The 14,684-nt window shown below is 58.2% G+C and overlaps 6 protein-coding genes across 6 annotated transcripts; 1 reads left to right on the top strand and 5 right to left on the bottom strand.

The window, feature by feature from the left end:
- Positions 1–386: 386 nt before the first annotated feature.
- PG985_003290 (oxidoreductase family protein) lies at positions 387–2,033 on the bottom strand (the record flags this gene model as incomplete). Its single annotated transcript, XM_066823059.1, has 1 exon — positions 387–2,033. The coding sequence occupies one exon, from the start codon at positions 2,031–2,033 to the stop codon at positions 387–389; it is 1,647 nt and encodes a 548-aa protein (XP_066690491.1).
- An 829-nt stretch (positions 2,034–2,862) lies between these two features.
- On the top strand, positions 2,863–3,831 carry PG985_003289 (acetylxylan esterase-like protein 1 precursor; the record flags this gene model as incomplete). The annotated part of the gene is made up of 1 exon (XM_066823058.1): positions 2,863–3,831. The coding sequence occupies one exon, from the start codon at positions 2,863–2,865 to the stop codon at positions 3,829–3,831; it is 969 nt and encodes a 322-aa protein (XP_066690490.1).
- Positions 3,832–4,319: 488 nt separating this feature from the next.
- PG985_003288 (uncharacterized protein) lies at positions 4,320–5,232 on the bottom strand (the record flags this gene model as incomplete). The annotated part of the gene is made up of 2 exons (XM_066823057.1): positions 4,320–5,114; positions 5,173–5,232. 2 exons carry the CDS (start codon positions 5,230–5,232, stop codon positions 4,320–4,322), a joined length of 855 nt encoding a protein of 284 aa, XP_066690489.1.
- Positions 5,233–6,514: 1,282 nt separating this feature from the next.
- PG985_003287 (uncharacterized protein) lies at positions 6,515–7,270 on the bottom strand (the record flags this gene model as incomplete). Its single annotated transcript, XM_066823056.1, has 1 exon — positions 6,515–7,270. The coding sequence occupies one exon, from the start codon at positions 7,268–7,270 to the stop codon at positions 6,515–6,517; it is 756 nt and encodes a 251-aa protein (XP_066690488.1).
- An 875-nt stretch (positions 7,271–8,145) lies between these two features.
- On the bottom strand, positions 8,146–10,278 carry PG985_003286 (uncharacterized protein; the record flags this gene model as incomplete). The annotated part of the gene is made up of 2 exons (XM_066823055.1): positions 8,146–9,727; positions 9,782–10,278. 2 exons carry the CDS (start codon positions 10,276–10,278, stop codon positions 8,146–8,148), a joined length of 2,079 nt encoding a protein of 692 aa, XP_066690487.1.
- A 1,306-nt stretch (positions 10,279–11,584) lies between these two features.
- Positions 11,585–12,019, bottom strand: PG985_003285 (uncharacterized protein; the record flags this gene model as incomplete). The annotated part of the gene is made up of 1 exon (XM_066823054.1): positions 11,585–12,019. The coding sequence occupies one exon, from the start codon at positions 12,017–12,019 to the stop codon at positions 11,585–11,587; it is 435 nt and encodes a 144-aa protein (XP_066690486.1).
- Between the last annotated feature and the right edge of the window lie 2,665 nt (positions 12,020–14,684).

Below are 14,684 nucleotides of genomic sequence, written 5' to 3'. Positions count from 1 at the left end.
CACCCGGAGAGTAGGGCTGGAAAAGGAGTGCGCAGTTGGATTGGGGAGCATACGTGGCGGGGTCTTACAGCATGTATATAGTGACTATCAGAAACTACTACGACGCAGTATTCTTCGCTACGTCCTGGCTGAGACTCACATGGCTACCCGGCTTGAAGCTGGCATGACCAATCCCGTTTCCGCCTCGGGTGGAAGCAATGCAAACGCAGGTCCCATCCCATCTCCCCAGCTCAGGGCAGGACTCAATGACTACTACCAAATCCATTAGGGACATATGGGTTCGGACATAGTAAACTGACACTCTTACAGCCAGCATATGTCGCACAAAGCATTATAATCCACAAGGAGAATCGAAACTCAAGACCCGGTCGGCCAGACTTCAACCCTCACTCAATCTGCCCCACCTCCCGATCCCACCAAGCCTTCCACTCAATCACCTTCTCCCCCGTCCTCGCCTCCTCCGCCGCAAACACCATGGCATGACTCCGAACGACCTCCTCGAGCGTACACCCGATAAACTCCGCCTGCGCCCGCTCGGCCTTCCAGCCGTGGTTCTTGACCCGGTCCACCGCCAGGATAAACTGCCGCGTCAGCCCCACGTCCCCGCCCCCGTGGCCCAGGCTCTCCAGCCGCGGCCGGTGCGCCGTCGTCTCGCCCGTCCGGAAGTCCTCGACCGTGATGACGCGCGAGTCGGCGTAGACCTCGCCCTCGGTGCCGTAGATGTACGTGTAGCGCTCGCACTGCTTCTTGGTATGCGCGATCATGTGGAAGGTTGCCTGCTTGGAGCCTCGCCCTTGCAGAGCCTCGGCGTTCTCCGCCGCGCCGCCGGGCGCCAGCGGCTCCTCCTCCCACGTCATGGTCACGACCTGCTCGTCGCACACGTCGTTGTCGGACTCGAAGACGCAGCGGCCGAACCAGTTGCGCCCGTCGACTTTTTCTTTCGGCGTCGACTCGTCGTAGTCCTCGGCCAGGGCGGACATGAGGACGTCTTTCCGCCTGCCCTCGTCGAAGCTCTCGATGTCGGGCATCACGATGCTGATGGGCCAGCGCGTGTTGCCCGTCTCCAGACCCATGTGTCGGGGCCCCACGTAGATGCTCTTGCTCGAATACATGCAGTCCTTCTCGATGGGGCAGCTCAGGCAGTTGGTGGCGTTTCCCGCCGCCTTGGGCTTCCTACTTCGTTTATAGAACTGCAAGGACCCCGACGAGGAGACCGTCGAGGGCAGATGTGGCGGGAGATCCGACCCCGGAGCCGGAGAGCACAAGAGCCAGAGCAGTATATCAATATCATGACAGCTCTTGGTCAGCAACGACGGCGCCGTCGTCGACTCCTTCCGCCAGTTGCCCCTTACATAACTGTGCGAGAAGTGCCACCAGCCGACCGGCTCGGTATGCACAACACTCAAGATGTCGCCGATGGCCCGGTCCTCGAGCAGCAGCTTGCGCAGCAGGATGTTGTGCGGGCTGTAGCGCAGCACGTGCCCGACGGAGAAGACCTTGCTCTGCTGGTGCGGGGCCAGGGCGCGGTACATGGCGACGCAGTCGGCCAGCGTCGTGGCCAGCGGCTTCTCGCACATGATGTGCAGGCCGAGCGGGGCCAGCCCGACGACGACGTCGTGGTGCATCTCGTCCAGCACGCAGACGAAGACGGCGTCGACGCCCTCGGGCACCGCCTCCTCGCCCGCCCGCTCGCGCTCGCGCCGCGTCGTCTCCCAGTCCAGGAAGTCGTGCCAGTCGGCGAAGAGGGAGCCCTCGGGGGCCGGCTCGTCGGTGCTGCTCTTGCCGCGAAGGATGAAGTTGCGGGCGAACTGCTCGCGTTTGTACTGGTCGGGCTCTGCCACGGCCACGACGACGCCGTTGCTGGACGAGATGGCGGAGCGAGCATAGGTGCGGCCGCGGGATCCGGCGCCGATGACCAGGATGCGGGGCGGGCTGACTGACATGGGCGGTGGAGGGGGCGGTAGGACGTCGCTGTTGTCCGGCTTGAGCGACAGGTCTACGGGCCCCTCCTCCGGGAGGGTTTGGGCTGCCATGGTCGTGGTCTGTCTGTCTGTCCAATGTCCGAGGTTTTCAGATATACGACCAGTTACTCAGACAGATGAAGAAGCCAGTCCGTTGGCGATTGGAATAATAGCAGTTCACAAGCCAGACCGACATGCGTTTGCTGAGTTATGCGGTGGACGTGATTTGGTTGTCGTCGAACAGAAGCGGGGCAGATGTGGACTCAGGTGCAGCGTGGGGTGTCGGATCTCGCTGGCGTTAAATCCCCGGCAGGTGCTAAAGGTTAGGTTACCCGCCAACCCCATCCAACCTGAGATATTATTTCAACGTCGTAAACTAAGTAACCCCTGAGTAGGATGATAGTCCCTTGTCGCCGTATTATCTCTATCGTCGCAGACATGATTAATGACATTGCCGAGATGATCATCTCATACTTGACGTACTAGCATTGGATTGTTTTATATGTCGCCGCCTTGAGCTCTTGTCTCCAGTTTCTAGCACACTCCAAAGCTTGAGTTTCAAGACGACGTACCAAAAATGATACAATGGTTCCATCCCCAGGCCGATATTCGCCTACAGCATGCTACTAATCGTTCGGATGAACATTGTATAACCTTCATGTGGGAGTCTGAAAGAGGAAGAGACCGCGTGTATGCTAAACCGGTCTTGACGGCGGACATCAATGCTCCGTCGTGTGCTGATCCACAGCATCCGGACGGATATGGCTCGGCGGAGAACCCATCTCTCACCACCCCCGATTGCATATAAAGCCCCTCAAGTCAGTCTAATGGGCTTTCCATTCCGTCGAGCTTTCCGATGTTGTGATTGTCATTTGAGTAACTACCCTAACTGAAAGTCAACATGACGTTCCTTAAACGACTTCGTTTAGCCCTTGTGGTCTTGGCTGGCGCCTTGGCAGCCACCCACGCCGCCTCGCTGCAGAAGGTGACCGAAGACTTCGGCCCCAACCCGCGCAACGTAGGCTTCTACATCTACGTCCCCGACACCCTGGCCCCGCGCCCGCCTATCCTCGTGAACCCGCACTGGTGCCACGGCGACGCCCAAGCCAGCCACGCGGGCTCGCAGTACGCCGCGCTCGCCCGCCAGCACGGTTTTATTGTGATCTACCCGGACAGCCCCAACGCCGCGGACAAGTGCTGGGACGTCTCGAGCAACGCCACACTAACCCACGACGGCGGCGGCGACAGCCTGGGCATCGCGAGCATGGTGCGCTGGACCCTCGAGAAGTACGGCGGCGACCGGGACCGCGTCTTCGTCACGGGCGTCTCGTCGGGGGCCATGATGACCAACGTGCTCGTGGGCGCGTACCCGGACCTCTTCGCCGCCGGCTCGGCGTTCGCGGGTGTGCCGTTCGGGTGCTTTGCGGGCGAGGGGTACGGGACCTGGAGAGACGCGTGCGCCAAGGGCAAGATCACGCATACGGGCGCCGAGTGGGCCGAGATGGTGCGGGCGGCGTACCCTGGCTACGACGGCGACGGCGACGACGGGTGGCGGCCGAAGATGCAGGTGTTTCATGGGACGGCCGACGAGGTGCTGGATTATGTCAATTTCGGGGAGGAGGTCAAGCAGTGGACTTCGGTGCTAGGGCTGGACGGGGCACCGGTGAGCACGGCGGACAACACCCCGGTGCCCGGGTGGACCAAGTACGTTTACGGGTCGGCCGGCTGGTTCGAGGCGTACAGTGCCGCGGGCGTCTCGCACAATATCCAGAACCAGGAGGCGGTCGTGATGGAGTGGTTCGATCTTGCTTGCACCGCGGGGGATTGCTTCAAATGGGGACGGGGGTCACCTCGGAGGCGCTCAGGGTGAATGGCTTACAGAAAAAGTGCTGCATAAGCTTCGCCGGGTTAGTGGTAAGCTGCTCTTGCAAAGAAACCGGATTATATATATCAAAGGGGAAGCAATTCTAGTGAACATGCTGAGGTATGTCCATAATGCTGCCTATCCTCCCTTTATGTACACCTGCGGTTCCGTACACTTCCAACCCACAACTGGAACATCGTTTTATTTCGGTTGCCAGGGAATTGAATGGTTGCCTACAGGATTCCCTAAGGCCCAAACTACATGAAGTATTCAACCTGTAGCAGCAGGTGCATCAGCTTTTAGTTGCCAGTATCGTTCGCCGCAAAACTTCTTCTTGACTCACCTCCTACAGCATGTCACTTTTCGGAAGCACATCAGGCCATCAAAGCAGTTTCGCGGTGTTCATGATGGATAGCGTAGAGCGCGCCCGCTACGGCGTACGAAACCATCTGGTTCAACTCCGATACCTGACCCAGCTCCCGAATCGCGACATCCTAGCTAAAACCCTCGCCGAGACCTCCGACTTCGCGGAAATGTACTGCGCATACGGGAAACTCATCGATGCCCACGTCAAAACCAACGAGCAGAAGCTCAACACCCTGCGCGCCCTGACGAACCGGATGATCTGCACCGAGATCATGACCCGCCTGCCCGACCTCCGAGCCCTCCGCCGCGTGATCCGGGTCAACTCGTTCTTCCACGACGTCTTCAAGAACGACGAGGAGCGCATCAAGCTGCAGATCGTCATCGACCACATGGACCCCGAGACCTTCCGGCTCGCCGTGATCGCGTCCCAGTGCAAGGACGTGGCCATCTACGACGAGGCCGAGACGCGGCTCTTCCTCCAGGCCCACCTGCTGCCGGTGACAACAGACGGCTCGCAGAAGAAGCGTCCGTTCCCGGCCCGCACCTCGTTCGCCCCCGACGAGCAGTTCACATTGCTCGAGGCCGTCAAGTACGACAAGCAAGTCCGATACCTGGCCAACAAGTACGCCGAGACGACGCCGTCCAAGCCCTGGTGGCAGATCATATCCAAGGCGCGGCTCATGCACGCCTTCCTGTGGTTCCGCATCATGTCCACCATGTTCCCCGTCCTGCATACCTACGACGACCCCTCCCCCTCCCCGTCTACGTTCGACGGCTACCGCGGCAACAAGCGCAACCGCTTGCTCCTCGCGCGCGCCATCCCCGAGCGGGACTTCGCCGACATGCTCACCATCGAGTCCTGGCTCAAGCGCCAGTGCAAGCCAGGTACGTCCCCCGCCCTCCTCTTTTACCCCTATAACAACCTGACCTGACCCCCCATGTTCATTTCGCCTTACTTCATTCCCCCTCCCTCTAACTAACCCTTTCGTTATCAAACCCATCTAGCCCTCGAGCACTTCTTCGAGTTCGTCCCCTGGCCATTTGACGTCTGCCCCAAGCACGACCCCAAGATCTTCCTGGGCCGCGAATGCCCTGCCTACGACGAATTCATCATGACGGCCGGGCTCGGCCACCTAATTCGCATCCTGAGCGGCCAGGGCTTCCGCTTCGTCGAGCACCTGAAATGGGTCCATGCCCACGTCAACCACGGCACGGTGGCGACCACGTACGCCCACGACAACCACGGCGCGGCCCCGACTACGTACGTCCACGACAGCCCGCAGGCAAGCCACGGTGCGGCGGCTCCCGGAGGTAGTAGTAATCCGGCCGACTCCGCCAGTTTGGGCGACGGCCTCAAGTATCCGTTCGAGGAAGACAAGGAGTGGACTAAGGCTTACCAAAAAGCCATCATGGACATGATGGCCAAGGGAGATGCGAAGCGGTTCGAGGCTTATAAGAAAATTGCCATGGAGATTTCTCATCTGCGTCCCGTGATGCCGTCGATGAGCACGGCCACGTACGCCCACGACAGCCCGCCGAGCCACGGTGCGGCGGCTCCCGAAGGTAGTAGTAGTCCGGCTACTGCCCCTGTCAATTCCGACGGCGACAATCTGAAGGCGGAGAATCCGTTCGAGATAGATCCGAAGTTGGCCGAGGCTTATAGAAAGTTCCTGGCCCATGGTGCCTCTGCTTAAGCACTCTCTCCTAGTACGCGGGTTTTTAGGACGAGGATGTGACTGGCTACAGGACTAACACTACGATCGCAACGAATAGAACTCCTTGCATGACGAGGTATCTATCTGTTAGCAATGAATCAACAAGCGAATCACATAAACAAAATTGGCCGGCGATTAAAGTTATTGCACTCCCTAGGTTCTACTCCGACTCCCATGCATGTGGGTTGCTGATGACTGCTGCGGAATGACAAAGGGGGTCGGGCCGTTGGGGCGGGCTTGAACATGGCATCAGTACTTGCAGGACTCGAGAGTTTGCACATAGTGGTTCTTGATGAGAAAAGGATTCTCTCGCTAAATAGATAAGGTGAAGACCATATGGCATAGGACAGCTCTGTAATTCGTATCTTCTCTAGAATCCTATGGCCTGTTGGCCCATGTCCAGGCAATGCAATGTCTGACAGTGGTGACAAATGACAAAAAGCACGCCGACTCTATGAACGCCCGACGCAATGTAGGTAGGTCATGCCACATCCCCAAGTCCAAGCATCAAAACGATAAAACAAGCGGCCCTTAGGCGGCGTGACAACACTGGGAGAGAGCCAGCCCCAAAGGAGGCGCTTGTAATGTCCACGTCCATCTCCCATCCCTTAGTGCTCCAACACCACGGGCTTCCCCCTCTCCCACGCATCAATACTCTCCCGGATATTGACCCAGTACCTCAACCTCACCGCCTCCGCCGCCGCCCTCTCCAAATCCCCCGTCTTGAAGCACTCGTCCAACACCCCCTCGCTCCCCCTCTCCCGCGCCATATTCTCGTCCCTTAACGGCGCCAGATCTTCCTCGCTCTCCGCCTCCTCGATCATCTCCCGCGCCTCCAGCACCTCCATCAGCAGCTCCGGGTCCTCCACCTTGGCCGCCTCGTCCGTGCCCGGGTTGTCGCCCCGCCCCGCCAGCTCCAGCAGGTACTGCGCCCGCAGCAGCGGGTTCGTCAGCGTCTTGAACGCCTCGTTGATGCGCGCCGACGCCGCGTCCGCCCGGTGCTTGTGCGCCTGCGGGTGCATGTCCGGGTGCGCCTTGGCCTGCAGCTTCAGGAACTCGCGCCGCAGCGTCGGCACGTCCACGTGGAAGGGGCCGCGGGGCGGGGCCCCTGCGGGAAGGTCTCGGGGAAGATTTCGTAGTGGGTTGGGGGCACGACGGCTTGCTTGCTGCTGGCGTTCGTGGAAGGAGAGGGTTGCTGCTGCTCCTGCTGCTGCGAGGAGGAAGAGTCGGGTTCCGCGGGCTTGCGAGACGCGGCTTCGGCACCGCGTACGTTTCGTGTGTGAGAAAAGGCTTGGCTGTTCGAGAGCAGAGAAGAGGCGGCTGGTGCTTTGGAACGTCGCGGTATCGACGTCGCGGTGGTGCATGGCGACGGCAAAGGCTTGCTGAAGAGACTGATCGATCTGCTCGTCGAGCTGGACAGTTCGCGTCGTTGCTGTTGGCAGGCGTCGCAGATGCGCTCCAATGGGCGCCGCCGAGGTAATAAGGAAGACCGCATGGTGATGTGATTGTTGCGCCTTTCCACGAATTGAGATGGCACTTTGAGGATATGTGTTTTTGAGGAAGTATTCGAGGTCGTCGGCAAATAGTAATGATACTATTTAATCAACTGCAAGACAGATAGGTAGTGATGTTGTGTTGGTTTGACAATGTTGGGTTGGCAGTTTCGTTTCTGTTTCGCGCGCGATAACGCCGCCACCTTTTTTTCGATGACGGTTTATGTAGGGACCAGGCAAAAAAGCTATGACGTCCACTGTAATTTGTGGTCGGCGCAAAAGAGGCCCGACCATCGGAGCCGAGCCCGTCCCAAATCCGACAAAGACGTATCCCCGAATTGCTTTTGACTCCTGCCATCCAATAATCAGTCGTCGCGGCATAGAACATTGAAATGGGTTTCCTTGCTATAGACTTTGATTTCAGATCCAATTTGATTATCCATATGGGGGTATCATTCCGCGCTGCTATATAGTAAGTAGTATTACATTCGTATGTGAGAGCCCAATAGATATAATCTTGCTCGAGAGCCCTGTGTATCCAAACTTGCGCCTTGAATCCGCGACCCAATACCCAATAAATCCCGAAAACCCGCGTGCATTCCTTGATCCACGCAATATACCCAAAGAAATCCCGTAATACCCGTCATCGCTATCTCATTTCGTAGATATCATTATATGTTGTGTTGTAAGTGTGTTTCCCCCCATTCCATCATCATGCCCCTCTTGCCTCATCATCGCCTGGCTCCTTAAGCCAGCCCAACCTGCCGCCACCGCCCCCTCTCCGTATGCCACCACCTCTCCCGATCCCGCTTATCCGCCGCGCTCGTCTCGTTGGCGTTCCAGCGGCCCGAGCACCCTTCGCGGTCGCCGCCCAAACTCTCGCCTCCGTCCCCCATCATCACGTCCGCCATGTCCACGAGCCCCCCGTTCTCGTCGGTGGCGCCCGCGTCGGGCAACAGGTGGTACCGGATCTTGGACTCGACCTGGCCCATGTAGCCCGACATGCCATACTTCTCCACCACGGACCCGTCCTCGTCGATGACATTCACAAAGTAGCGCGGGCGCGACCGCGCCGCCTCGATCCGGGTCTGAGCCGCCAGGCGCGCGTGGTGCAGGTTCCGGCTGAAAAACGCCGACTTATCGGCTGCCGCCGCCGCTGCCTGCTGTTGAGCCGCCGCCTGGTGCGAAGTCGCCGTAGGCGAGGTCGGCCCGCTGCGTTGGCCGCCGTTGTTGTTATTGGTCAGCCCACGTCCGTGGAACCGATCACTAGCCAGCTCGATCTTCTCGACCGGCATGCACAGCGCCTGGAACATGCCCTCGGCGTCGCTCGGGGCGCGGAGCGAGCGCAGCGAGGGGAACCCGCCGGCCGCGATGCTCTTGGCCAGGATGGGGTCGGCCGGGTTCGCGACGTCGCTGACGGGGATGTCCCAGTGCAGGTTCCGCAGCGACCGGGAGGCGAGGTAGGGGAAGAGCCAGATCATCTCGTCGGCGGGCAGGATCGGCGCCCGGTTCTGCACAAAGGAGAACTTCTCGAGCGACACCAGGTTCGAGAAGATGCGCACGAGGGCCGGGAGCGAGGCGATGTTGAGGTCCTTCAGCGTCAACGCCGTGAGGCCCTGCGCGCTCTGGCGCGTCGCGAACGAGGACAGTCCGGCGCTGGTGATGCCGGGCAGATCCGACAGCCAGAGCGTCTTGAGCGCTGGGAGCGCCAGGAGGCTCGAGTCGTCGAACGAGGTCAGGGGCAGATTCGACAGGTAGAGATGCTCAATGTTGGGCATGTGTGCGAGCATAGTTTCCACCAGCGACAACGGCGTCAGGGTGGCGCCCGGCAGGCAGTGGATGGTCAGCGTCTTGAGGCGGCTCCAGTTGGTGTTGAAGTCGAGGAAGGCCAGGCTCTGCTGCGGTTGCAGGTCGCCCGGCGGCGCGTGCATGGATGGCGCCATCATCTGTGCGGCGCTCGAATTCGATCGGATGCGGCGCTGGCGTTGGTACGGGGACGGTCCGACCACCCAGTTCATCTCCTTGAGCTTCCAGCGGGTGGACAGGGCGTGGTGGAGCCGGTTCCAGGTGTGATCGTATGTGACAATGGGGCCGACAAGTCGCTCAAAATTGGGACAGGCCATGATGATCGATGCCACCAAGTTCTGGTATTCCTCCACCGCAGTTCCCGTGGGAGCTGCTGGCACCTTCAGCGTATGCACCATGGCGCTCACCGAGGGATTCGCTCGAAGTGTGCGCCGAAGCAAGACTAGCCGAGTGCCGGCATTGAGCTTGTAGCGTTTCTTTTGCACGGCCGAATCGTTTCCTACCAATACAATGTTCTCGTAGCTACCTTCTTGTTAGTGGTCAAATTGAAACGAATTTCTCCAATAGGATTCTTACAGTGCTGTTCTGGCATGGACCAGGAGCTTCCTGGCAGAGAGAGCAACGGAACAGAAGTCCCTCATCATGCAAGTTGCACAGCTGGTGCTGCTCGGCTCCAGGTGCAAGTCTCCCAGGTGATCCAGAATAAGTTGCATCACCTCGCCCGGCAGTGCAGCGAAAAGCTCGCCCGGCCCTCTTCTCCTATAGCTTTGTTGCTTGATAGGGGAGGGTCGGTTCCACGCCGAAAAGTCTGCCTTCCGCGGGCTCGAGTCCCAAGACTCGAAGCTCGTGCGGCTGCTGGCGGGGCTGCGCATTCTGGACTCGATGCTCTCCCGGGTCATGACGCTGCTCCCGCTCGCGTTGGAGCTGCTGCTGGAGGGCCTCGTGAAGGGCTGCGGGCGGTTGTCGAACTGCGCGTAGGAGCCCGGCGTGATGGGAGCCGGCGGGGCCTTCGCAGAGCGCGACTGGAAGGAGGAGGTGGCATAGACGGCCCCAAAGGAGCTTTGTCGGTCCATGTTGGTTCTGGGGTCCCTGGGACCAACGGCGGTGACGGGAACAAAGGCAGGGCCGGGGTCGGCGGCTACAACCATCGTACTAGGGCTTCGTCTCCTGGGGGCGAGGGCGCTGACGGGCTTCAGCAGGTTGTTGTCGTACCGGGGCGTGTAGACGACAGCAGAGGCAGAACGGGCTCTTGTATGATGGGATGGTCTCGCGGCAAATCTGTCAATGGCAAGAAGAGACGGACAGGGTCAGTTATGTTTATCGGCGTGCGGCCCCAGACATATGGACGGGGATGGCCAAGTAAGAGCGATCGGCAGGTTTCCGTGGGGCGCTCAAGGGATTAAAATGATTGGCGTGCTGGGGTCAGGGAGTATCGCAATACAACTCAACAACGCGCGGCGATGATCCAACAGCCCACGTGCAGGTGTAGTTGCAGGTGTGAGTGCGAGGGGGTAGGTAGGGAGGTATGTGTGTAGGAAGATTTTAAAAAGGGGGGTGAAGAACGACAAGTAAAGATGCGCAGTTTCCTGCCTCTCTCTGTCTGTCTGTCGGGCTCGCTCGCTCGCTTTGTTTCTTTCCCACCCCCAAAACTCATTCACTTGAACACGACCGACTGCCCATTTTTTGCAGGAGCGCTACGTCTAGACCGTTCTAGGATACTACCAGAAGGAGGCTACAAGCCACTGGGCCTGCGAAATAGTACGAGGCCGTCGCTGAGGTGGTTAAAAGCTGCGCCAACGGCAGTTGTGGAAATGATGGTGCTTTTTTCAGCGCAGCGCTAACCACGAACATGTGCAAGGGGGGAGGCAGTAGCACGAGTAGTAGGTAAGTCGGTGGGTGGGTGGCAGGGTTGTCCGATGGTGGGGGCCAGAGAGCAAGTGGTAAGATCTTCAGGGGTGGAACCTGCATGAAATAGGTGCCAAGTGCTGCTTTGCTGCCAATGCTCACTGAAGCGCTCGCTCATGGGAAACTTTCGGTTCGATCGCTAACGAAACATGGGGAAACATGTCATGCCGATCGCCTTCCCAAACCTTCGCATCTCGCGCATGAGAGGAGAGGAGAAAGAGGAGCCGGGTGCCGGTGCCGGGCATACTCCCAAATTGCGAACCGTGTTGAACGCAGGCACGGAAACCACTTTAAACAAGGGGGACTTCCCCTCGAGATCAGAAAGACAAGGCAGTTTGGGGTGTCAGTGAACATGGGCCGGTCCACCAAGTCGTCAAGGGTGGTAGCACCAAACTACGGTGGGAGACGCAAATAGGCGGCTGGTGGTTCGGGCCCTGGGGGAGGAAATTATACCGTTTCAATGCAAGGGCTCGCTTACTGGTTATTTGTATTGGTCGCCGTGGTATTCTTCCTGCTCGTGCTATCATCAACCACCACATCTGCTGACCGGCCCCGGTGCCCGTCGTGGCTGCGGCGGCTGTTGCTGTTGCTGTTGCTGTGGTTGTTGCTGCTGCTGCGACTGTCCGGCGCCGGGGTGGTGGCCTGATATGGTGCGTAGTATTGGTACTGTTGGTATTGCGCTTCGCTCGTATTGACCACCGACAGCGAGCCGTGTCTCCGCCTCGTAAGAACCGCGGGCGATGATTTGACGTTGTTGTCGAACGAAACCGGGAGTGGTGGTGGTCTCTGCTTGGACATGGCGGGATGACTGTGCATCGAAACTGGTGGTGGCTTCTTGCGCAGCGTGTTGGGGGGCGGCTTCTGCTGCAACGCAACCGGAGACGGTCTCTGCAGCCTGGTGCCCGCCATCTTGCTTTCTCGCTTGTTGAGAAGGGGGCCGGTAGGTATAATAACGTAAGGTATGTAAGGTAAGGGCAAGTATATGCAAGTCTTGCGAGAGTAGGCAAAGCAAATGCCGATCAGCCCTCACTCCAAAAGAGAGTTGACGGGACCTGACAAATTTTGCCCTGCTCTGCCGATGCTACTGCTGCTGCATGTAACCTCGAAGCCGTAATGGCCGTCAAGTTAAGGTTGCTTGCCTAATCCGTGCCTCCAGTCTGCAGTCTGCAAGCGATACACGAGACACTTCAAAGTCTGGGCGGCGGGGTGGAAGCAGGCAAGCGAGGGTCTCAACTGGGCCAAATTTGACAAAGTCTATGGGAAATGGGTCAATAACAGACCGGGAAACTCTGGGAAGACAGCGTTATATGTCTCGTCTCATATGCACAGCTGTTGGGCAAACGAACTTGGTCCGATGCGATGTCTCGCCTTGATTCTTGCTTTCTTGTTGCGTGCGCCAGGAACCGCTTGGATGGGGGGCCCGAGAGCAGGGTATCGCTGGGTAACGTGAAGTGTGTATGTAGGTACTTGCTAGACTCGCCGGACGGGTACGGGCACTACTGCTAATAATAAGCGATTTTTTCTTCTCTCTCTGCTCGATGGATGCCCTCACTTAATGTTGCTAGTTCCGTTCCTGAGTCCTGCCTGCCTGTGCCCATAGGCGCCCTGGGCTCTACTACATATGTACTAGGTATTTCAGCTCTCTGGGGTGGCCGACTGCCTCGACCACGCAGTGGTGCGTTCATGATCTATCTTTGAAACCCGAGACCCGGCCCAGCATGTGGCACTTGATGGCCTCATTGGAGCTCGCGAGTTTCTGCAAGCAGGCAGGACACTAAACAACAACACACGCGCGTCGCCCTGCAGAGAGAGGCAGACGACCAAGAGAAGAGGGTCTTGTGCTTGCTTGCATCTGCCAGCCCGGGCCGCCATGGCCAATGAGCACGGCTAGGCGTGCCAAGAGGATGGTATTTCCGAGGGCCATGCTTCTTCTTCTGCTTCCTCTTGCTCCTTCCTTCTCCTCCCTCTCTCAGGACTGCGCTGGCGGCGGGGTTGCTGCGCCAGGCTGTCGGTCAGAGTTCTTGAATCTTGAATCTTGGTCCTTTGGTGCCTTTTTTCCTTGCAGCATGGCGCACCCCCGCGAGGGAGCTAGCGGCTGGGTAGGGTGCCGTAGGCTCGTTAGTCGCGACCTTACGACATTCAATCTTCACATGAGTCGCGTAACACAGTAACATCAGCTACCCAACGGTCGAAAACCTTCTAAGTAATCAAGGAATGAATATATTGGCGATTGGCAGGTTTAAACGCAATGTAGAGCCATATACCTTACTTCCTTCCCACCTACGACATGCAGATACGACCGGACGTGACGTTTGGCTGCGGCCCAGCTCGCCAATAGTGGCGGTCGGCTGCCCAGACAGCGGGTGTCATGAAGAAAACGCCAGCAGCGTCAAAAAGAAGCAAAATGCAGCCGACGTGGTAGACGTGGCCCGGCGGCGCCTTTCTTTTCCCCTCGATCATCAATATTAACTCAGCCCAGCGACAATTGACAGCCATGTTTACAAATCAGGTACCTCCGACTACCTTCGTCAAGTATGGAACGGTGGACGCGCGGATGGGTGCTTCGGCATCTTATTTTTTTTTCTTCCTCTTTTTCTTTCATGTAGGTACTCCATCCTCCGGGACTTCTTTCGCGCGCATTGAGCATAGCGAAGCCGGGCCCAGTTCAAGATTAGATACTGCGACCCAAGCATCGCCTGGACGTTCAGCTCCGTGACCGAGTGCACCGACCTGCCCGCTGCTGTAGCTTTGCTTGCTTGCTAGCGGCGTGCCGTTTGCAAAAAGTCGCAGGGGGGCCGACCGACCAACCAAAAAAAGACTCCGAACTGGGACTGGAGTGTGGTGTCAGCCCCATAGCAATCGAGGGCACTCGTCATTCCGTCCTGCAATTATCAGCCGAGACGACAGGAAAAAAACTGGAGGCGCGGCGGTTGCCAAGAGATCGGAGCCAGGGACAAAGTGCAAAAGTTAAGATGAAACAGTGGCTCTCCCATTTCTGAGCAGCTTGTGGACAGTGGTTGGTAGTTGGGGCGTGGTGCCTTGGGCAGAGCTTCAATGGGCTTTCCTGCGCAGAGGCCTGTTGCAGCGCCTTGCCATCTCCCAGCGCCTAATGGTGCCCCTTGCCCCTCACTCGCCGCCTTCTCCAAAGCAAGGACCAAGGATCTTAGAAGTTTGTGCCCCTGTCCCTACCCCTCCAGGCAACCAGTTGCTTTTGCGCATTTTCGGTCGCCTGTGCCGATTCCCATAACAGGGGTTCCGAATTCCCATTCGCCCACTCCCGTCCTTCCCGAATAACAAATGCCAGGTTTGTTACTGTACAGTAATCTGACCAGACATACCCCATTATTATTTGGGATGAAGTTTTTTTCTGGAAAAGTTCCCTGGCCAGAAAAAGTCATCCCCTGGAACCTGGGTTTTTACTTGGGGGGCAAATGATGCCCGAGCCACGAGCCTCACTGTCGGTGGACCGAGTCGAATCTTTACATATCGTAATTCCGTAGAGGCATCTTTCTGAGCAAGCTTATGTTGGTCAGACTGTAGAATGGTATGTAACTTGGAATGAGGCTGGCAAAAA

The sequence above is a fragment of the Apiospora marii genome (genome assembly GCF_038362585.1).
Source record: "Apiospora marii strain CBS 49790 chromosome Unknown utg000002l_segment0_segment0, whole genome shotgun sequence".
Classification (NCBI taxonomy): Eukaryota; Fungi; Ascomycota; class Sordariomycetes; order Amphisphaeriales; family Apiosporaceae; genus Apiospora; species Apiospora marii.
Note: the sequence above shows the minus strand (reverse complement) of the source record. Positions and strands in the feature narration are given on the sequence as shown.